This window comes from Typopeltis vanoorti, chromosome 3 (assembly GCF_054136105.1).
Source record: "Typopeltis vanoorti isolate ZY-2024b chromosome 3, IOZ_Tvanoo_1.0, whole genome shotgun sequence".
Classification (NCBI taxonomy): domain Eukaryota; kingdom Metazoa; phylum Arthropoda; class Arachnida; order Uropygi; family Thelyphonidae; genus Typopeltis; species Typopeltis vanoorti.
In genome coordinates, this window is record NC_143551.1 from 118,067,157 (window position 1) to 118,092,121 (window position 24,965).

At 35.8% G+C, this 24,965-nt stretch overlaps 1 protein-coding gene across 1 annotated transcript in view; it reads left to right on the plus strand.

The window, feature by feature from the left end:
• LOC150108509 (uncharacterized) overlaps window positions 1-24,965 on the plus strand; it is a 68,321-nt gene that overhangs the window by 27,993 nt on the left and 15,363 nt on the right. Inside the window, exons 2-4 of the mRNA XM_090415927.1 lie at window positions 3,527-3,656; window positions 10,372-10,520; window positions 17,116-17,236. Of these exons, the coding sequence (XP_090272053.1) occupies window positions 3,619-3,656; window positions 10,372-10,520; window positions 17,116-17,236 (308 nt within the window). The 5' untranslated portion in view covers window positions 3,527-3,618. The remainder of the gene's footprint in view (window positions 1-3,526; window positions 3,657-10,371; window positions 10,521-17,115; window positions 17,237-24,965) is intronic.

The following is a 24,965-nucleotide window of genomic DNA, read 5'->3' on the forward strand; positions in this document are numbered from 1 at the left end:
TTGTTTTCTTTTATGCTCAATCATATCAGCCTTGTTTCTCCTTTTTGCTAGTGGCTGCAGCACACAAATTCTCAATTTGTCTTCACAATATGATGTATTCCACAATATTCATATAATTTTTATCACGTTGCTTTGTATTGTCTCTCTGAGGAATCAGAATCATCACGGAAGGTCCAAATTTCACTAGAATGTCAAATTCTTTTGGTCCTGGTCACCTTTCTACCATTTTTATTACTATCATGCTCAGACCAAATTAAAAGTGTTCATGTTCGACAAAAACATACGCGACAAAGTTTCTGATCGTATAATAATTGCATTCACGTCAATCAGGATCAGGACAGTAACATCGAAGTCAAATTTGTACAACTGCCCCCCCCCCCTTTTTAAAGGATTATAGATCACGAGACTCCGAAGAATAGTTAAATGTGTAATATGTTGAAATTGGTATGAAAGCACACCAATTTCAAAAATAAATAAATAAATCAGCTAACGCCTTTTATTCCCGTATAGGGAATAATAATAATAATAATAATAATAATAATAATTTTAAAAAAATATATATATATAGGGAATAAAAATGGGCCGTGCCGTTTTAGCCCTATCTGACTTTTGAGACTGAGTGGGCAGTTCAATCTTCACCGGCACACAATCAGAGATAGCTGGCCCAAGACTATCACTAATTAAGCTGCATGAAGTGAAGAGAGATGGCTCAACAAGTCCGCCATCTCGTGGTTCCTAACCCTAACGAAATATATTTAATGTCTGAAATAGTGTGGGTTCTACGGTCGATTTTCTTGGTTTACGGGACGAAAAACCCGAATTTCCGGAAGAAAAACCCGCTTGCCCGTGCCAGAGATCGACTAACTCGGGAACCGGTCGAAAAAAGGCTTAAAAAATTTCCTCTAGTCGCAGACTAGATTTGAAACAAAGTTTTCCTTCGTGCAGTCAAGCGCTTTGGTGTGCAAATTTCAGACCAACTTAAATTTTACACGTTTTTTTTTTATTATTATTAAGAGAGACCTCCAGGGACTCCTCGAGGGAGGCTGCACACACCAGCTATCATACATTCACACACTGCTTGCACTCATAGCATCCGATGGCAATCCATTCCAATCACACCACCACCCTATGAGAGAAAAATCTAGATCTCATTCCCTTCTTGGCAGCATTCATTCTTAGCATTCTAAGAATGTCCTCTCCTCCTTTCCCCACCCTCCATAAAATGAAAAATTCCATCAACGGAAATCCTGTATGAGTCTTTCAGAAGTTTGTAAGTCTCAATAATATCACCCTTGTTTCTCCTTTTTGCTAGTGGCTGCAGTACACGAATTCTCAATCTGTCTTCCTAATATGTATTCCACAATATTGCTACCATTTTTATTATGTTGCTTTGTATTCTGTCCCCGTGGAATCAAAATCATCATGGAAGGTCCAAATTTCACCAGAATCTGAGCCTCGTTTTGGGTGTCCTGTCACCTTCCTACCATTCACGACATACTTTCTAACAGTTCATAAGAATATGAATGAATTTTTTTTTTTGCCGTTCTTTGATCATCATGACTTTGAAGGAAGAACAGCCACATACCGTTCTTGAAGCTTACACCCAACATCCCAGTTCACCCTACAGGTGTTTGTTGGACTGAGACCGAAAATGTGTGTAGATCAATATAATTATTCAATTTCAAATTCAATTACACCTGTAGTATCTAATATGGTATATTGTTATGTTGAAAGAGAGACGTTTGTTCCAAAAAACTGCTACAATATAGAAAGCATTCTATTGACCAGAATGTTGCACATCTGTTAATATTTACCTTCCGAACAATACAACCAAGTTCCAAACCCACAAGAAGGAACAGTTCAAGACCATTATATCTCTACCACAAAATTTCACATACTACTCTGACAGGCGTTTCTCTGTATCCACTACGTCAACACACTCACACCAATTATATCAGAAGATATGATTCATCGCTTCATATCACTTCATATGCTCTATGGACTAGCAAGTTTTGGAGCCCTTAAATTGGTCCTAATTTTTCTGGAGCTCCAGCTAGAGCCTCGTGCGCCTTGTATATAAGTATGGCCCTGACTAGCAGAACTCCTGCAGATATTTTCCCGCTGATTATTTCTATATCTGACTGCCAAGTTGTCTACACCATTCCTCTAAGTGTTTGGTCTCCGGCTATTGGCTTCCTGGATCTTCCCTTTAATTCCTCGGATGAGGTAATACCCATATTTCCATCGGCTAATAATGTTGTCTGCAGTCGACTTTAAGCGATAGTCTTTTACCAGCTGGTTTGGGTTTAACAGGAATTACTGCCAAAGCAATTAAGGCTACGGCTCCAGTATATTATTGTCCGTTAACTGCGTATCTTTTCCAGCCAGTTTGTCTGTTTTCATAATGAAAACTCATTTCATACCTTATGAGACTGTGCAACTTCGGTCCAATATGGAATTTTGGAATCCATTTCTTTTCAGCCAAAGAGCGATTGTCACGCAGGTTTGTTAAGTGGAAGGTGCTGTTTTTGTAATTGAATATATATTTTATAAGTTAGCGATCGTGCTGAATAAGAGAGAGCTTAATGTGCAATAGTGTGACATTTAACGGCAATTCCATCACGAAAATTATCATTATTTCAATAACTTGTCAAAAACATTTTCACGAATCATGGAGTTTAAAATGATTGTTTTAGAATCTGCTTACTGTGATTGGAATACATACATTCGAATACGAAAATATCACACTGCATATGTAACTGACTAAGTAAATTCAAATTGTTAATTATCATCTAGATATTTCACTTGGTTCGATATTTGTACTTCTTTCAGAAAAACAAAACGAAAGCCACTGACTTCGTTTAAGATGCCTTCGAAGGCCAATGCTACATAATAACAACAACAACAGTAGTATACTCTCTGCAGTTTTTAGTGGTACTTATTTACATTAACATATTACAATTAGATACCAAGTTACCAGGAAGGTTTCAGGAGAGCAGGAAGCGAAGCATAATTATGTGTATTAGAAACATAAATAGCCACTGTTCTTTTATAACGAAGTGAAAAAACATGCTTTTAAGCGTAAAAGAAGTTTGTATTTTACAGTATGATTCTGTATGATACAGTAGGATTTTTGCCATGTTTCAACTTGGCTGATGAAAAACAACAGTGTAAAATAGGTTAGGAGAGTGAATCCATTGATCAAAAGTACTAATAAAACGGGAATATTCCAGGCTTTCAGATAGGGGACGTTGTCTTTTAAAATAGTGCAATATTAAGCCCACATTCCAAAATTTATATTCTAAGAAAAATTTCAAAGTGATTGAATGAGTTCCAGAAGCAAACATTGTTTTGCTTCCTGGCTATAAAAGGGAGAATGGGTATTTATTGTAATTTCTTTTAATACGTTTTGATGCAAATGAAGTCATTTTGACATTTTCTGCCATATGCGTTTTAGTATAACTTAAATTGCATGAAAATATATGCAAGAAAACCGTTTATCATTACTTTTTTTTTTAATATATAGAAGTTAAATGCCAGCCAGGGTTTGCTGATACATGCTTCAGTGATGTTCACGCTGATCTTGATATAATTCTTGGCCTTACAGATGGTATTACAATGAATCTTTCCAATGAAGCCATCCAAGATTTTTGTATGTAAGTACAAGACTGCTTTGCACTATTTTTTATATTAATATTCATGATAATAAAACAATATAAATACACAGACATAATAAATTCAAACAGCATTTTGTTGCTGGTTTACTTTATTTAATGAAAAAAAAATCAAACTGTGTACCTTACAGCTATGTTGGCAAAAACATTTTCTAGGTCTTTGGTTTCAGTTGGTTGCAGAGTCAATCTTTAGTGCAGGCAAGTAAGTTTTTCTATTAAAGCTCAAGTTTTTAAAGCATCGATTCAGAAAAATCAACAGTAAAGCTCAGACAATAAAAACTAGTTTGGGTTAGGAACAGATGGCAGCAGTTGTCTACTGTACTCCATACTACAAATAGTATTTGTAGTATGAAGTACTATAGAGTACTTGTAGTATTTGTACTATAAATTTGTAGTATCCACTACAAATCATCGTAGACGTGAACCTGATCTGATGATGATTAAGTGTTTAAACTATCTGCCTACTGATTTCCAAGAGGTAGAATTAAGAGTTCAGCCTATCCTCTTTGGGGAATGAAAACAAATTAGAGGATTTACATATGAAAATTTATATTTTTTCACTGGTGTGAAATGGAAATTATTCAAGAGTCTGGGTTGAGTTGGGTTGTCTGAAATTATGACCTAAGCAACTAAGGCTCTGAGGCCAATGTATGATGTCTGCTAATTGCATGTGTTCTTGCTAGATTACCTGTCATGCAGAATGTATAAAACCAAAGTTTCTGAGAGGAAAATCCTGTCACTCCATACAGATTTAAGATGCAAAAGTAAAGAGTAAACATACAATCCAACCTTCTATATTTCTATCATTCCCTCAACTTATTGATCAAATTTTGTAACTCAAATCTTTCTACAGACTTTCGCCTTGTCACATACCCCTCTGGATCCTCTCTGCCACTTCATCACCACCAAGAAACCTATGTAACAAAATCTGTGTACAGATTTTGTCATCTAGGTTTATTGATAAGAATCTCACAGGCTTGTGAGATTCTTATCAGTTACCCTAATCTTAACAATATTGATGGTCTAAAAATCCCAAGCATATGGAAGGCACATATTCTACCCACCTAACCTTTCTCCCTAAGAGTTAATTATAAATAGGATCATAGGTAATCCAGGATCCTAAATCTAATATAACAATTGTCATGTTAAATTAGGACATCATTTTACTGTAACAAAACTATGTATATGAAAGAATGTTTCTCTGATGTTGTTTTAAATAGAATATAGCTTTGATGTAGTTAATTTATTTTATTTCATATATTTATTGTAATTTTTTTGTTTTCACTAGAGGTCAGACCAGTAGAATAACCATTGATCAAATCATTGTCTCTTCAGCATACTATGTGAAATGTAATTTAGTTTGTCTCTGTGTGTGTATATGTATATATATATATATATATATATATATATATGTTAAAGATACCAAATTATTTTAAATATAAATCTGGTTTTTTACTCCATTTCCCAAGTAAGCAAACAGACAAGTCAGTCAAGTTTGTGCCTGCAAGTGTTGCAAGTCTAGCTGACCCTGCACGTAGTGCAAGTCCAAGACAACTCGTGGTATAGGTAGAATAAGCTCTGATCACTATTCTTAATATTTACCCTTAATGCAAAGCACATCTCCTGGAGGAGATGTAATACATAGCTCATACATCTCCTCCAGGAGATGTGCTTTGCATTAAGGGTAAATATTAAGAATAGTTATCAGAGCTTATTCTACCTTTACCACGAGTTTGCCTTGGACTAGCACTACGTGCAGGATCAGCTAGACTTGCAACACTTGCAGGCACAAACTTGACTGACTTGTCTGTTTGCTTACTTGGGAAATGGAGTAAAAAACCAGGTTTATATTTAAAATAACTTGGTATCTTTAACATATATTATACCCAAGGTAAAAAACTTTCTACATATATATCTATATCTATATATATATGTATATGTGTGTACTCCAGATGATGACCTTAATATGAAGGTCGAAATGTTGGGAAATTAAAATAATTATTTACAACACAGTTGTAGAATCCATAATTTGTGTAAAATGAATGCTGATCACCATGTAACACTAAAGGAAAGGATTCTGTTTCATAATGTTTTCAACATCCTACACTCATACACCATTGCTTGTGTAGTTCTATCAAACTTTCAAAATCCAACAAATATAGTAGCGTAGTGATTTCTACATATCTAATTCAATTGTCACTTTATTACAGAAATTTTTGAGGCAGTGAAGAGGTTTTATTTTATTTTATTTATTTTTTTTACAAAGGACCTGGAGGAGAGTGAATTAGGATAGTGTCAAACATCTGAAATGTTAGATATGAAAATAGATTAAAGGAATGTCCTTTTTTTTCTTTAATCATTAATCCAATTAATGCAAAAGAGATTTATTTCTGTACAAATTAATTAATAGCAAAGAAATAGTCTTAATTTGTCATTACAAGAGTTACAAATCAAATGGTGCTTTAGCTACTTCAGATCTTGGGGTACTGCTAAAGGAGACATCAATGTGCAAGATCTGAATGAAGATGTAGATGAAATTGTAACAAACATGGGAGAAATCCCTTATTTCAAGGGATTCCCATGTTTTCTGGGTTTGGGCAAGATGTTGCAGATGCATGGTTAAACAATGATGCAAATAATCATTTGCATCATTTGTTAACTGAAGAAGAAGAAACTGTTGCATTAGCCCAGTATGAAGAACATGCTGACTTCTTAACAACAAAGAAGAGGAGGAGGAGGGGAGCAGGCCCACTGATGCAGAAGACTTCATTGTGCCAGAAACTGCAATGGCATGGTGTGAGCTATGGTATGAATGCAAGTCTACAAAGATACTGCTATTAAAGAGAATAAGAGACCCTGCTTTCATAAAAGAAAACAAACTTTCAAGATTATGTATTTTAAAAATATACCTTCCTAACTGTCATTATGTTCTTATTTGTGTGTAATCACTTGCATTTGTTTATTTGTGTTTATGTAAAAAAAAAAGAAGTGTGATTTACAGCTGAAACCATGTAAATAATTAGGTATTCAAAATAAATACAATATGCACTGTTTCTTCAAAATATTTGGTTATTATTTACCAACCATTTTCTAAATCAGTATAATACTTCCCATTTCAAAATACAGTAATAATAACCTTGCATACAATAATTTAATGGTAGGCCTATTTACACTTTGTTTCATATAAACTGAGTATTCTCAATATGTTTGATTATCTGAACTATTTTGATTAACCAAACCAACCTTAGTCCCAATTATTTCAGATAATCATAGATAATGATTATCTGAACTAATTGGATACTAGATAATGATTTTAGCTATTTAGTAGGATTTGGTTTAATTCCTTATTGCTTTATATTAACATTATTTTTAATGTTAATTAAAAATAATGTTAATTGTCACCAGCTTCTGTGATTTCCTCCTCAACTGAAACATTGTCTTGGAATAAGATAATAACTTGGAATAACTCAGGTGGCATAATCAAGTAGCTGGAATGATCTCCAAGAATTATTATTATTATTTCGGGCAACTCCAGGAGTCCTTAGACTCATCGAGAGAGGCCCTAAACATCATGTCCACACAACTATGCAATTACATTCTCACAGTATCTATCATACCTTACCTTGAACTCGTTCACTGTCATAGCACCCACAACAGACTCTGGCAGCTTATTTCACTCATTTACCACTCTAAAAGTAAAGAACCCAGCTCCCCCTGCTAACCACACTCTTGCCCAGCTTCCATAGGTGTCCCCTAGTTCTCCCACCACCAGTCCTGATCTCAAAAATATCCTCTGCATTAATCCTATAGAATCCCTTTAGCAATTTGAATGTCTCAATCATATCTCCCCTCCTCTGCCTATCAACTAGTTTCTGCAACCCACAAATCTTCAACCTGTTCTCATATGGTTCATTCCATAGACCTGTTATCATCTTAGTCACTCGCCTTTGGATCCTCTCCACCTCCTCCCCATCAAGAAGGAACCGAGGTGACCAAATCTGGGCACAGTAGTCAAGATGAGGTCTTATCAAGGCTTGGTACAGAGGTACAATAACTTGCTTGTCTCTGCTTGTGAAGGTATTTTTCAACAACCAAGTGAGTTGATGAGCTGATTTAGCTACTTTTGCAATGTGCCCCCTAAACTTCATCTCCCTATCCACCAACACTCCCAAGTCCCTGGCCTCATCAATCTCTTGGAGTACAGTTCCACCAATGTGGTATACTGCTGCTAATCTTTTCACCCCAAAATGCATAACCTTACATTTTGTCACATTAAATTGACATCCATTCTCCTTAGCCCAGAACTCCAATCTATCTAAGTCATCCTGCAAGACTTTGACATCTTCTGCATTCATTATTGCCCTACCCAACTTTGCATCATCAGCGAACAAATGAATTGTTCCACTTAGATCCTTCCCTATATCGTTAATGAACAGATTAAACAGCAGTGGTCCAAGAACAGAACCCTGCGGCACACCACTAGTCACAGGCCGTCTTTTGGACTCTACTCCTGAATAAACTACTCTTTGATATCTCTCCATCAACCAACCACCTATCCATCTCACCAACCCTATATCCATTCCCATATGTTGTAGTTTACGGATTAGTATTCCATGTGGTATCCTGTCAAACGCCTTTGCCAGGTCCAGCAGTATCACTGTAAACCCATTACCCTTATCCAGTTCAGCCGTCACCTTGTTATAAAACTTGAGTAAGTTACTGAAGCATGATCTACCCTTCACAAAGCCATGCTGTCCCCTGTACAGTATCTCATTTTCATCAATCCATTCCTGTATTTTTCCCTTGACTACTTTCTCCAAGACCTTGACAACGACTCCTGATATGCTGATCGGTTGGTAATTTGCAACCGTAGTCTTGGATCCTCCTTTATGCAGTGAAACTATTTTCCCCTCTTTCCACACCTTCGGGACTAAACCAGACCTGAGACTCAGATTAAACAACATGGTCAAGGGCACTGATAATTCTTTAGCCGCTTCACGCAAGACCCGTGCCGGTATACCATCCAATCCCACAGATGTGTTCACATTAAGGTTCTGTAATAGACTAGTCACCTCCACTTCATTCATCACTATTCCCGTATAAACTAATGGTTCCTTCATTTTTTCAATGTCACCACCTGGATGATATGCTTTTGCAAAGTGCGCGCTCAGTAACTCCACTATATCGACTGATTCAGTGACCTCCTTACCATCGTCATTCCTTAAAATCATTTTGCCATGTACAGTTTTTTTTTGCTTGCAGCATATTGAAAGAATTGTTTGGGATTCTCTTTTGCTTGTAAAACTAGTTTCCTTTCATAATCCGCTTTTGCTTTTTTTACCACACTCGTTACCTTTCTGGCCTGCACTTTATACCGTTCGTGTGCCTGCAGGTCACCCCTTTCTTTAAATTCCCTCCACAGTTGTTTCTTTTTTTGCAGCTCAAGCTTAATGGTGTTATTCATCCATTTAACCCCTACTTGTTTTACTATTCGGACCCTAGGTATACAATCAGCCATAACCTCCTGTAAATGCTCCTTGACCACTTCCCATGCTCTATCAACATCCAGCCCTTGCAGTTGTACATGCCATGGCACCGATCCAAGCAATCTCCTAAGCTTGTCATACTTGCCAGCATGGTAATTCCACATATACCCTGTCTTAATCGAAAATTCCACACCTTTAGCCACCTCCCAGGTCAAGACCTTATGATCACTCTCACCAATAGGTGGTAACATGGTCATATTCATTACAGTCAAATTCTCAGATGCTATTACCAGGTCAAGCACTCTCACACCCCTAGTATTTTCAATTACATGCTGTCTCAGATAGTTATCCCTTAATAATTGAATAAAATCCTTTTCCTTCCTCACATGTGTCCTCTCCTCCTTCCAATCAATGTTACCATAGTTGAAATCCCCCATAATAATTACCCTCCTTCCACTCATTTCATCAATTTCCCTATGCATACTATCTCCACCATCTATTCCATCACCTGGTCTATAGCAGCACCCAACTGTATATTTTATTCTGCCAGTCTCAATCTCACACTAAATAGCCTCAAATGAGCTCCTTTCACTATCCTGTGATACAACTTCAATTCTCCTTGGCTGCAGTTCATCAGCTATCATCAATAATACCCCTCCCCCCATTTTATTCTCTCTGCCCCTCCTAAACACACTATAACCTACACATTCTATTCCACTAACTATATCATCTTCCGTCAGCCATGTTTCACTAATGCCAATAACCTGTGGCCAGGAAGAGCCAATCAAGGCCAAAAATTCTTCCTTCTTGTTCCTAATACTCCTGGCATTAGTATACATGAAATGCAGTGATCCCTTAGTCCCACCCCTATATTGATGTGTTATTCTAAATGACCCATTCCCATTTTTTGTCCTTAGTGCAAGAATGACAAAACTTTCATTTAATCCATTTGTAGAAATAAGTATAAGGCTCTCAAGGAAGAATAATATGTTGCAATAAAATGATCCCACTTTGAGTGATATCCTCTCTTGTGACAAGCTTTCCTTTTCTTAAAAATAATTTTTTTCCATTAAAGTGATTTTTTTATATTATTTATTAAAAAACAACTTTTATAATGCTGGATTTTGGTATTGAATTTTTCTAGCACCAATAATGTTACATAAGTAAAACTGTTATTGCACATCTTTTGATTTTTCTTTCCTCCTTCTTAGATCTTTAGAAGATGCCTTAAACTGCACAGAGGACATTATAGATGGTGATTGTTCAACAGACGATGGCCGTGAACGATTTGATTCCTGGTTATGGGCTTTCAGAGCAGCTCAAGAATTTGCCTGCTCTAATAGTGCAAAAAATCTTGAAAGTAATGATTTTCATTTGCGATTAATAGCATAAAATGTAATGTCTTTTTAAAAGTTTGAAATAATCTTTTTGGTCTTTCATTTAATTTTTGATTTCCATTGCAGCAAGTTTTTTTTTTTTCTTTTTTTCTTTCCAAAACAAAAGCAGATGTTTCAGAATCACCAGATCACCAGTTAAGAAAAAACCTCCTTGTCACAGCATCATTAAGTGTATATTGACACAGAAATCAACTTAAAACAGCTCAGGAATTATAGAAATATTATAAAGGGAACTATTACAATGAAAGTTTCTAAAACTGTGCATCACTGTTCAGATCTCCTAGCTCATTAAGTTAAAATTGCCAGCCTGGTTGGCTGAGTGGTTAGCGTATCCGCTGTCCAGCCAAAAGGCTGCAGGTTTGAATCCAGCTGTGGGCATGGATGTTTGTGATTTGTGTTTGTGATAGCATAAAATGTAATGTCTTTTTAAAAGTTTGAAATAATCCTTTAGGTCTTTCATTTAATTTTTGATATCCATTGCAACAAGTTTTTTTTTCTTTTTTTCTTTCCAAAACAAAAGCAGATGTTTCAGAATTACCAGATCACCAGTTAAGAAAAAACCTCCTTGTCACAGCATCATTAAGTGTATATTGACACAGAAATCAACTTAAAACAGCTCAGAATTATAGAAATATTATAAAGGGAACTATTACAATGAAAGTTTCTAAAACTGTGCATTACTGTTCAGATCTCCTAGCTCATTAAGTTAAAATTGCCGGCCTGGTTGGCTAAGTGGTTAGCATATCCGCTCTCCAGCCAAAAGGCTGTGGGTTCGAATCCCGCTGCAGGCATGGATGTTTGTGATTGTCTACTAAAATAGTAGTGGTAGTAATGGTTGGCTTCAAACGGATGCAAACATCCCTCGGGTTTCTCAAACTGTACTTATTTATATTGATTTCATACGAGATGCAGGAATGCTTATTGCTGACCTGGTTGGCCGAATGGTTAGTGTATCCGCTCTCCAGCCAAAAGGCTATGGGTTCGAATCCTGCTGTGGGCATAGATGTTTGTGATTGTCTGTGAAAATACTAGTGGTGGTGGTCGGCGGTAAATGCCATTGGTGTAGATGATGAAGATAGTTGCAGTTGGTGGAGATGTAGAGTTGTAGATTTGGTGCCCTCCCTTGATGAGTCTTTGGATTCCCTGGAGGTGTTATGTAATAACAATAATAACAGGGATGTGCCAGTAGTGTCTGGTGCCTGTGTGCAAAACTTTAGTTGGGGCCCTATCCTCACTCCTCCAATAAAAAAATCACTTTAAAAAACGTTTTTTTTTAAGTATTTCTTCCTCTTTGGTACCTGTGTGCATCACACACATTGCACATATGGCTGGCATATCCCTGAATAATAATAATAATAATGAAATCTATTTATATGAACCCTGTACAGTTATTCTGAAGTGATTGCAAACATTAAACTTTACTCTGTATTAGCACAGAACAACTCAATAACAATCAACTACTGAACTTGCTGCTCAACTATGTGTGTTCAAAGTATTATTAGTATTATTTGTACCCTTGTGGATTTAGCAGATTCATGACAGGAGGTGAAACTCTTACATATCATACACATCATACCTTGCTGTGAAAATATTCGGCATCAGAACACTTACTACCCACTTTAGCAATGCATTTAACTCATTCCAAAAAATTTCCTTACTCACATGACTCTTATTACAGTTTCAGGGATGATTTCTCATGCTCCCATCACTACCTTATGCAATATCTCCCCTGTATCTATTTGATAGCCTCATGTCATCAAACTGTATGTCTCAATCATATCACCTCTTCTCCTTCTCTTATCTTCCAAGCTCTGCACATTTTCCTTAATCTGTCCTCATGCTCAACATTCAAAATTTGAATACAGGACTAGCACCCAGTAATATCAATACACGAAGTCACAGCTTACTTCATTATTGGGAGCAAGTTAAATGGTGTAGAGCAGTGAGATTTTGATCATTTTCCTTAGAGAATTCAACAACAAGGTGTTGCAGCACTCAAAGCAAATTTCTTTTCTGTTACTTATATAAAAGCTGTTCCTACACTTCTGGAACCAAGGAATGGCATTCAGTGCATTTCAAACTTCCTGCTCTGCATTGAAATAATCAAGAGAGATTTAATGTTAATTCTAAATAAACTAAGACTGCTGAAATACAGTATACCAGCAAGTTAAAATAGTAAGTGTAACAAATGGAATAATACACATCAAACCTATTAATTATCTCATTGCTAGGACAACAGAGCTCATCTGTTTTATAACTGTTATTGCAATCAAGAAATTAAAAGTGCAAAAACAAGAATTCCAATTGACATATGAAGTCCTCCAATATGAATGAGTAGTTATACTCTTTAATTGTCTATTAAAAATTGTGGGTAGGGTCAAGGAGAGAGAGGAAGAAGCTGGTGCAAATTACTGGGACCTGGCAGGCCAGAAGCTCAGAGCCCAATATTTTTGCCTTTTGCAGTAGTATCATTATTAGCCAGTCTGCCCTTGGTGTGTGTGTGTGTGTTGTGTGGGGGTCTAGGAAAGTGCTAGAGAAATTTTTAAGTGTGTTAGAAAAATGGGTGGGTAAGAATACGATACTCTATGATGGGTGGCATGGCTTTGTGAAGGATCGGTCATGCCTTAGTAATCCACTAACTTTTTATAATAGAACGACACTGAGTTGGATAAAGGGAATGACTACATGATGATACTGCTAGATTTTTCTACGTCATTTGACAGGATACCACATGGAACTCAGTTATGCAAACTGCAACAAATGGGAATGGATATAAAACTGGCAATATGGATAAAAGGATGGCTGATAGACAGATACCAAAAAAAAGTAGTATATGGAGGAGCAGAATCTAGGAGAAGGCAGGTGACTAGTGGTGTGCCACAGAACTCTGTGCTTGGACCACTGCTTTTCAATTTGTACATAAATGATATAGAAAATAATTTGAAGGGAGATATTTAGTTGTTTGCTGATGATGCAAAATTGGCTAAAGTAATAGTTAATCAAAGTGATGCAGAGAGCTTGCAGGATTATTTAAATAGGCTGACAGAATGGGAAAAACATAATGGTTGTCAATTTAATGTGGACAAGTGTAACATAATGCATTTTGGGATACAAAGATTACCAGCTGTGGCCTTTCCCATAAAGCATAGCATTATACATGTCCATAAGGATATGCATGTTGTATTATAGGATATTATTGCAATTGATGTGAAGTCATTAGCCTCTACATACAAGTAGCCCAGTCGTGAAGTTACTTCACATGCAAACTTTGTTTGCTTACACTTAGATAAAGGATGAAACCAAGAATATAATTTCTTGGCATCTTTAATTTATAGCATAATCAAGTGAAAAAAAAACATTTCAATAGCCCAAAGAATCGACTTGATGTTGAAAAACTGATGAATAAGGAAGTCATTGTTCCTCTTTGGGGTTTGATATCGAGGTCTCATAAAGCAGAATGAAAGGATTAGGAAGCAGGTGATTAAGATGACAGTTTTATAAAATTCTCCCTAAGAGGATAGCTTTAATGTTTGTGGGTTACACAATTTCATTGACAGCAGAAAAGAGGAGATATGATAGAAACATAAGTTACTAAGAGGGTTCTATAGGATAGATAACCAGAACTTTCTTCATAAGTGATACAGGAGAGAACAATGGGGCACCTTAAAGGAGTTTATTAAGAATTGGGGTTTGCAAAGATATGATAACTAGAATTTTTGCTTGGAGAGTGTGGCAGATGAGTGGGATGGGTTTTCACGGGTAGTTAAGCAGAAGAAATAGTTAAATTATTGAGTGAACACTTCATCTACCTGAAGATAATACATTGATGGCAAACTGAGGAACATGAGGCACACAAGATATTACAGAAGCAGAGGAACTTGAAGCACACAAGATATTACAAAATGGATTTTACAAAAAAACATATAATAGGATACCACATGAATATCTTTAAAACTGGAGTGGAATGAATACTGTGCAAATAATAGTTGGCAAGAACCCATGGAAATACATGGATGATAATAAAAAATAATGCCCTAATAATATAGTTTGCTTATAAGATGTTTATATTATTGCATCCTTTAACATAATAAAAATACTAGCAAAGTTGTATATGAAGGGGTGGGGAAGGAGCAGTATGACATTCATTTGTTTATTGATGGTGCAGTATTGGAGATTTGTAAGCAGTGGGTTAAAGCAGTTGGTGGAACTGTGCTTCAGGAAGTAGACGTAATTCAGGATCTGAGGATGGCTGTTGACAGAGGTCTGAAGTTCAGAGGCACTTGACAAGTGCAGAAAAGTGGTTATACCATAAATGGACTAATTGTGTGCAAATTAGATCACAGTTGAAACTAGGTCGAGAGGGGTCCGGAGTTGAGTTTCTAAGTAACTCAGGATACTAGGATGTTGGCGAAAGATGGTAGAGATGTTTAAGTTGGTTAGAGGATTTTACAGGTTACTGTTTGTAAACAATAGAAAAGAGGGTGAGAATGAGAAGCTTTCCCTAAAAGGTAAAGGAAAGGAAGGGAGTGAGAAATATTTTAAATAAAAAGTATCTTCATTAGTCAGACAATTTTTATTGGTGGGGTTGTAGTCAGAAACTACAACCCCACCAATTTGTCCAAGCCGAAATTCTATTCAAATCTTCCTGAAAGGAAATGACATCAGCTACTCTCCTTATAATTCTCCTGAACTTTGCACTGTCAGTAAACAACTGAAGATCCTCAGCCAATCCATGTGAATATCATTAACAAATAAATCAAACAGCAGAAGAACAAAACTGCAAGGCATCCACTGGTCACCATCCTTTTCTGAGATACTGCTCCATCATACACAACTTGCTGGTATCATTCAGAGGGCCAATCTCTAGTCCATATAACCAATCTGTTATCTTATTCAATCCTTCAACAGCTTGTACATTAATATTAATCTATCAAATGCATTTGCAAAATCCAAAAATGCAACTGTATATGTGCCTTTCTTATCCAACTCATTCATCACTTTATCATCATAAAATGCAAGTAGACTGTTAAAACAAGATCAACCTTTAACACACTCATGCTGACCATCATAGAGAATCCTATATCCATCAGCCCAGTCCTATATTCTATTTACTAACCAGTTTTTCAATACCTTCATTACAACTACAGATATATACAGAGTCTGTAATTAGAAATTTCTGTTCTTGAGCCATGTTTGTTGACTGGTACTATTTTGCTTTCTTTCCACTCTTAATGGCCCTTTCCCACATTCATTAAATAACCAGCTACCTTTTTTGCACCATTCCTTAAGAACAAGTGGTGATAAAATATCCATTCCCACAACCTTGTTAACATCTAGCCCAGTCAACACCTGATACACCTGTGATTCTCTCATCTCTAATTTCTCTATTATATATTCTAGGTATTGTACAGCATCCTGAAGTTCTCATTAAATATTATATATATATATTATTATTATTATTTTGGTAACCTCCATGGAGTCAACAGACTCATCGTGGGAGGCCCACTCAACCAGCAACATGTCTATCATAATGAGCTTCGAAGTTATTCTCATTACCTGCATTCATAATGCACTTAGGTAATGCATTCCACTCACTAACAACTCTCCATGTAAAAAATCTACTCCTCACACACCCTTCTTGACCATGTCTTTATACAACTTCCAGGGATGGCCTCTCGTTTTCCCCATCTTATTATCCACTCTTTTTATAATTTTCTTATTAATCTGATAGAATCCCTTAACTTGAAGGTCTCTATCATATCTTCTCTTTATCTCCTATTCACATTCTCTCAAACACTCTTCATAACCAACACTCCAGACTCCTGATATCACTTTGGCTATTCGTCTTTTGGACCCTCTCTAGTGTTTTCACATCACACTATGAAAACTAGGTGACCAAATCTGAGTACAACATCCATATGTGGTCTGACCAATGCCTTACAGAGAGGCACCACCACTACCTCTTTATCCCTACATGTCAATGTACTTTTTATCACATTGGCAATATGATGTGCAGTCTTTGCAACATTATAATATTACATATTCCCTTAAATTTTCTTTAACATAAGTAGCCAATCTGCTATCATACTGCAATTTCTCTTTATCATGTTTTCTTTCTTCTTTTTTTTCTTACCAGTCAATTTTTCAAAGTCTTATGCATTCCTCACTGTGACAGAAAAAAAAAATTCTTTTACTGTTTGATAATCTCCCTTCAGGAGTGAAACAGAAGTAAAATTAGACTATCTGAGGAAAAATAAGTTATGGAGAAGATAATCTTTAGTGAGGGGAAGGATAAGGGGTGAGGAGAAACCTGTGTTGTTAAATGGGATTGCCAATGATGGCAGGATTACATTTGTTATGTTAGAACTATGATAGTACAATAAATTCTATGTAATTTTTGAATTGAAAAAAAAAAAAAAAGGTCACATAATTTTTTAAAATTTTACCACTTTTTAATAATTATTAACATTTTTTGTTCTTTTTTGCAGTAGAAAATAGTTAATGAATTACTTAATAACAACATAAAATGTTATTTTAAAACAAACTTCATACTTTTAGTTATCTTATCTGGTATCCAGTGCTGGAATGCATCTAAATTTTTTGCCTGCACCACTGAGAATTCTGGACTTAAAATCATTCAGGATTTACTTCACAGAGATCTAGATCAGGAAGAATGTGGGTAAGTTCTTAAATGTAAGAGAATACATTTTGAGAATCATCTTCTGTACTGTGTACCATGCATTTTAGATTCCATTATTATCTCCATCATTAACTGCTTCATGATAAAAAAAAATTGCAGTTTTCCATAAATAAATTTTTTTCTGTGATACCTGTGCTTTACTTAGTATCATCTCTGACAACTTTGATTCACCTTTTAAGTTTTGTCCTTCTGGCACTTGTCTATTTCTCAATTAAATAATATACATGATGAGTTGAAGGGAGCCTCTTATGATGAGTGCAAAGAATCCATGGACATACCTGGATGATAATAACAATCATCCTAAGTTCATCCTGTTGACATGGTCAAACCATTTAACAAGGAACCTCCTTAGTCTAAAGTTCCTTTCTCTAGGCAGCAGGGTTATTTTACTTATTAAAATTTCCACAATACACGAATAAAAAATTCTATGGGAAAAATGGGATTAGGATAGGATTTTCAAACAATTCCAAAAATGCCCTGCTATAGGAGTCGAGCCATGCGGTTGTGATGCAGATTGTGCGCCGCACAAGGGCGCTTGAAGATAGGGGCGCCATTTCACCACGGAAAATAATAAAAAAAAATATCATCATCATCAAATTCCTGCCATGTACCCTCAAGGGGGTGTACAGGATATGATAGTACTACACGAAAAATTTACATCATTACTAACTTCCTATCTACAATTTTCCTCCAAATCAGTCTGTTACTTGTCAAGACTCCAACATCATCAAATCTTATATTTCTATTGTCTAAGGCACTTTGTACCGTATCATCATCATCATCAAATTCCTGCCATGTACCCTCAGGGGTATACAGGATATGACAGTACTACATGAAAAAATTACATCATTACTAACTTCCTATCTACAATTTTCCTCCAAATCAGTCTGTTACTTGTCAAGACTCCAACATTATCAGATCTTATATTTCTATCGTCTAAGGCACTTTGTACCGTATCAATCCACCTATATCTTGGTCTTCCTCTGGGTCGTTTTCCTGCCAACCTGGCAGAGAACACTTGTTTTGCTAATCTTTCCTCTCCCATTCTATTTAAGTGACCATACCATCTGAGATTAGCTCTACTAACGCATTCCTGGATGCTGACAATGTCAAGTTCTTTCCTAATATCCTCATTTTTAATATGATATTGCCATTGATGCCATCTGTTCACGCCTCTAATCTTTCTCAGGACTCTCATATCTGCGGTCTCTAGTCTTTGGTCAAGTGTTTTACTTCTGACCCAGCTCTCAGATCCATAAGTTAAAATTGGTTTGAACACAGTCTTGTATACAGCTAATTTAGTGTTCCGACTAATTTCTTTCTTATTCCATATGAATTTATTCAATTGACTTCCCACGTTACCAGCTTTGTTGATTCTGTTGTCTATTTCTATATTTAGTTTACCATCATCAGTAAAAATTGTGCCTAAGTAGCTGAAATGTTTTACTTGTTCCACAGGTTCTCCATTCACAACACAGTTGACATTTTCAATGATTCTGCCTATTTTCATTGTCTTTGTCTTTTTATTGCTGACCTTCATACCATATCTATTACAACAGCTATTCAATTTAGTCAGAGAATCTTGCAGATTTGTAGCGGATTTATTTAGAAGTATAACATCATCCGCATAAAGCAAAGAGCTGACATTAACATCTCCAATTTTGATATCAGGTTTAATACCACATTCCTTCATAATGTGATCCATATAGATAATGAATAACAGAGGGGATAATGTACATCCTTGTCTCACACCAGATTTAACATTAAACCATCTTCCTGTACTTCCTTCAATTCTAACTGCTGACTCACAACTCAAATAAAGACTAAGTATTGCTTGATATAATGCCCCATCGACACCATATAACTGCAGCATATTGAATAGCTTCTCTCTTGGCACCGTCATATGCCTTTTCCAAATCGACAAAACTTAAATACAGATCTCCGTTATATTCCCATGCTTTCTCGACTATTTGTCGTAAAGTGAAGATCTAATCCTGACAGCCTCTATTTGGCCTGAATCCAGCTTGTTCTTCACCAAGCTTTTCTTCCACAATTCTTCTCAACCGTTTCTCAAGTATACTTGCATAGATCTTGCCAGGAACACTCAGTAGGGAAATACCTCTGTAATTCTCACATTCAGTTTTATTTCCCTTTTTATATATGGGTACTATGAGAGCTCTACTCCAATCATCGAGAATTCGTCCCTCTGTCCAGGCTTTCTGAACTATGCAGTGCAGCCACTGTAAGACTCTTATACCACCATACTTCAGCATTTCTGGTCGAATATCATCTACTCCTGCTGCTTTTCCACATTTCAAGCCTTTGATGGCTTTTTCTACTTCAAGTATGGATATGTATTCCGGGACTGCATGCCTGCTCAGTGTTTTTTATCACTGTGCTGTCATCACTGCTTGTTTCATTTAGCAGTTTTTCAAAGTAATTACTCCATACTTCAAGGATATCTTTTTCTCCCGTTTTCATGTCACCTTTATCATCTCTAATTCCTTTTACAGCACTCTTTCCTCCATTCCTAAGCTTCTTCAACAACCTCCAGAATATTTTGCCACCTTCTTGATATTTATTTTCTATATTCCTGTCAAAGTCCTCCCATGACTTTTGTTTAGCTAGTTTTACACACTGTTTAGCTTTCTTACATTTGTCTCTGTATTCTGTAAGAGTAAAAGCTGACTTATTTGCCAGGAACTTTTGATATGCTTTCTTCTTTTCCTTCACTGCCTCTTTAACTTCCTGTGTCCACCAGGGAGTTCTGATTTTTTTATCCTTGCACACAACCTCACCACAAGCCTCTCTGGCAGAATCAATCAATGTTTCCTTCAGAGTTTGCCACTGAATCTCCGAGGTTTGGTTGCCGTTCTCAAAGTCTCTCATTTTTTCTTCAATAATTTTTGTGTATTTTAGTCTACAGTTCACATCTGAGAGCTGCTCAACTTTTATTCGCTTTAAAACTTTCTTACATGTTATTCTTTTCAATATGAAATTCAATTTTATCCTGCTCAAGACTAAATAGTGATCACTTACAATTTCAAATCCTCTGTACACTCTGGTGTCCTGCACCAGGGAGAAAACCTCACTATCAACAATAACATAGTCAATGAGACTTTTCTTATTCCTAGCCTCTTCTCTCCATGTGAATTTGTGCACATTTTTATGTTGGAACATGGTGTTAGTAATAACCAGTCCATGTCCTGAGCAGAAATCCAACAGATATTTGCCATTATTATTAGCTTTGCTCTTTTCTCCAAATTTTCCCAAAATATTTTTGTATGTCTCACAATCATTTCCTACTTTGCTATTTAGATCCCCAACAAGGACCAACTTTTCCTTTTTCATTGTGTCAGTTGCTTTTTCTAAAGCCTCAAAAAATTCCTCCACTTCTACCTTAGTAGAACCTTCTGTGGGACCATAGGCACAAATAAGTCTCATTGTCCAGTTCCCCATTCTCATATTTGCCCGCATTACTCTACTTGAGACTGACTGCCATTCAAGAAGATTAGCCTCGTATTTTGTGTTGTATACTATGGCTACTCCTTCTTTTCCTTGATTGTCATTGCCTGAATATAACATTTTGTATTTATTGCTCGGAAAGATCTCACCAGTTTTGGTCTTTTTTGTTTCAGTCACCCCTATTATGTTGATCTGGTACTTATCTAATTCCTCGGCTAGCTCCATTTCTTTGCCATTCAGGCTTCTTACGTTGATAGTACCGATCTTTAACTCAGGTGATGTTGAGTTTGGGTTTGTTTTCAGATTTGTTCCAGTAGCTGACTTTTCGCTGTTCGCCCTGGTTCCCTGGCGAAAACAAGGGGGGCCTTGTTTAACCGGGCGACGCCCCAGCCGGCATGAAATTTTGTCATGTTGTACCATCATTTTTTATTTTGGTTTAACCAATAAGAATACAATTTGGTCGGCTAAATCCCAAATTGCCAGCCCATCCTCGTTCGTTCAGTATCAAAGTAGATACCCAACAGGGTGCACCACGAGAAGGTGAGGATTGGACATTAGGTCAGAAGGCCTGGTCGGTTCTCTGCATTCCTTTAAAGGCTATGTGGAGGTCTCCTCTCAGTTATACAGCTTTGACCCTTAAGCACCCCTGTACCGTATCAATACACCTATATCTTGGTCTTCCTCTGGGCCGTTTTCCTGCCAACCTGGCAGAGAACACTTGTTTTGCTAATCTTTCCTCACCCATTCTGTTTAAGTGACCATACCACCTGAGATTAGTTCTGGTGATAGATAATAACAATAGATAATAGATAACAATTATCTATTGTTATTAGATTTGTTAATCAAAATAAAGATACAAATATATCAGAAATTCGTGAACATTTTTCATTTTCAATCTGTAGAGGATACTATTGGGCAAGGACTATTTCAATTTATAAAAAATTATTTAAAATTATTGAATATTAACATTTCGAATTTATGTGGCCAAGCTTATGATAACAGTTCAAATATGTGAGGCAAACATAACGGACTGCAGAAAAAAAATCCTTGAAATAAATTCAAAGGCTTTTTTATTCCATGTCCCGCCCATTCATTAAATTTGGTAGTTAATGATGCAGCTAAGATATCCTGTGAAACTAAATATTTTTGGTTAATACAGGAATTATATAATTATTTTTCAATATCTGTGAAGCGTTGGGCTATATTAAAAAAACATTCATGTTTTAAATTTGAAACCACTTTCTGCTACTAAGCGGGAAAATAAAGTAGAAGCAATAAAGCCACTTAAAAATAATATCAAGGAAATTTACCAGGCTCTTTTTGATATTACGGAAGAAGAAACTAAAGAGATCAATTCTAGAGTTCAGGCAGACAACTTAATTTCAAAGATTTGTTTAAATTTATTTGCTCTGTTCATGTTTGGTACGAAATCTTAAATCTCGTAAATGTTGCAAGCAAAATAATGCAAAATCCGACATTTGATATAGGAAAAATTACAGAAAATCTTGATTATGTTATACTAGAATTAAATACTCGCCGAACAGACCAATATTTTGAAAATATTATTAGAACTGCAAAAGAAGTAGCAAACGATCTTAATATTGATCCTATTTTTCCAGACATTCGCAAAAGAACAAAAACAAAAATGTTTGGTTACTAAGCATCAGATGAGACAACGCATGATCCTAAACAAAATTTTAAAATAAATTTTTTCTTCGTGATTTTAGACACGATAATAACTTCAGTCACGGAAAGATTCATACTCTTAAAACAACATAGTGAGGACTTTAAAGTTATAAGAGACATTAGCAAATTAAAAGATTGGAGCGATGAAGATTTAATGAAACATTGTAAAGATTTGCACTTAAAACTGAGCAACAATCAAGATTCCGATAATCACGATATTGATGGTATGACATCATTTGAGGAATTAAAAACTTTGCAATGTTTTATTACAAAAGAGTCAGCTTCTCAGGATGTTTTAAATTATATATACGAAAATAAATTAACCGATGCGTTTCCAAAAATATTGCGATTGTGATGCGTATTTATTTAACATTATCAACATCCGTAGCATCAGGGGAAAGAAGTTTTTCAAAACTGAAACTAATAAAAAATTATTTGTGGTCAACAATGTCTGGAGAGCATCTAAAGGATTTATCAATTTTATCAATTGAAAAGAATACTATGGATTCATTAGACATTAAAGATATTATTAAAAATCTTGTGGCAGCTAAAGCAAGACAGATAAATATGTAAAATAAATCTACATTTACACTAATCGTTATATAGTTAAAAGCATAAATCCAAATTATCTTTGTTATGTAATATTCTTTTTATATTAAAATAAATGTAATTTTTGTTTATATATATATATATATATTCTCTTGTATATATATATATTAAGGAATAAACATTTTCGAAAATTTTTATTATTAAAAATTCCTTATTAATGAATTTCAGTGATTACAATGTTCTACTACTGTTAAATAAAATTAATTTTTATGTATGCGTATAGCCTGTTTTTTACTTTTAAAAAAGTAAAATTTTTCGCAAAAATTTTTCATGGAAACTTATTTTATGGGGGTGCTGAAAAAAATTTTGCACAAGGGCACCTCCTACCCATGGTGCAGCCCTGCCTGCTATTATAAATACATTGCTGTAATCTTTTGTCCTGATGAGGACAAAAATGAATTCATTTTTGTCCTCATCAGGACAAATGGATAAACTGAATGAAGAAACTGGCATCCCAGATTGTGCATGGCCAATTGGTGTAGAACCTACAAGAAATAAAGATGGATCATAGTGATCAGATAGACATGAGAAATGGCTGTCTCAACAATACTAGCAAATTATGTATGGGTGGGGGATAGTTTTGCTAAAACAGAAAGCAAGCAGTAGCAGCAGCATGTTCTATTCTTGGAGTCCCTACTGTTTAACTTATTTGTTAATCTTTTATGTGGATTCACAGATGTTCAGTTGTTTGCTGATGATGCAAAGTTGCAGAGAGTTATATACAGTAATACTGAAAACAAATGAAGTTGCAGTTTTCATGTTCATAAGTGCAAGGTGTTGGAGTATGTATACAGATGTGCAGAATACTGACCGAGGCCACATTGAAAGTAAAGAATACACAATGCATAAAGAACAAAATGAGAGTAGCAATAAGATGGTGGTAGGGCAGTACAAGGCAGACCACACATGGATTACTGGGTACATACTGGGTCATGTGGTTTTTATTGTAATATAAAAAATATGAGGAGGATCCAGAGACAAGTGACTAAGGCAGTATCATTACTCTGAAATGTTGGTTATATAGACAGGGGAAATGTAAATTGCAATTCAGAAGATAGGTGAAAAAAAAATTGTGATATGAGAGATGTTTAAGTCAGTGAGGGATTTTTGATTAATGCATAAGGATTATACATAGTGGAGGTGAGAATGAGAGGAAAAACTGTGCAAATGTGTAAATCTGCGGCATGGAATAATTGTTTTACACCAAGAGTAATGGATAAGTGTAATATATTGCTATTACACCTGCCCATTTTGCTAGAACATGTTGTGAATGATAAGAGTGTGAATATAAACCTATTCAGATATTTAGTATTCATATTTAGTATCATGTTCTAGCAATGTATGTGCAGTATAACAGATATGTTATTGTTGTTGAGTAAAATCCTTGCAGAGAGGAGAGGGAAAAGGCCCTTAGGGATTGACAAAAACTTGTTTCTGGAGAACCAAAATCACAGTTACACTATTGCGACGATAATGATCCATCCCATAATCTTATGTGACTGAATGGGAACAAAGTTTTTCCTAATCAGAGAAAGAAAATGAAACTTTTCAGCACAAAAATAAACTTAAGAATTATTATTATTCAGAAACTCCATGAAGCTATAATAACTTATTACAAGAGCCTGTGTAGCTCAGTGGATGTGGCGTTTGCACACCATGGCGCTTGGCCGCACGAAGGAAGACTTGGTTTCGAGTCTAGTCAGCAACTAGAGGAAATTTTTCTAAGCCTTTTTTCGACTGGTTCCCGAGTTAGTCGATCTCTTGCACGGGCAAGCGGGTTTTTTCTCCCGGAAACTCGGGTTTTTCATCCTGTAAACTCAAGAAAATCGACCGTAGCACCCACATTATTTCAGACATTAAATATATTGTGTTAGGGACCACGAGATGGCGGCACATTTGAGCAGTCTCTCTTCACTGTGTACCGCTTAATTAGTGATAGCCTTGGGCC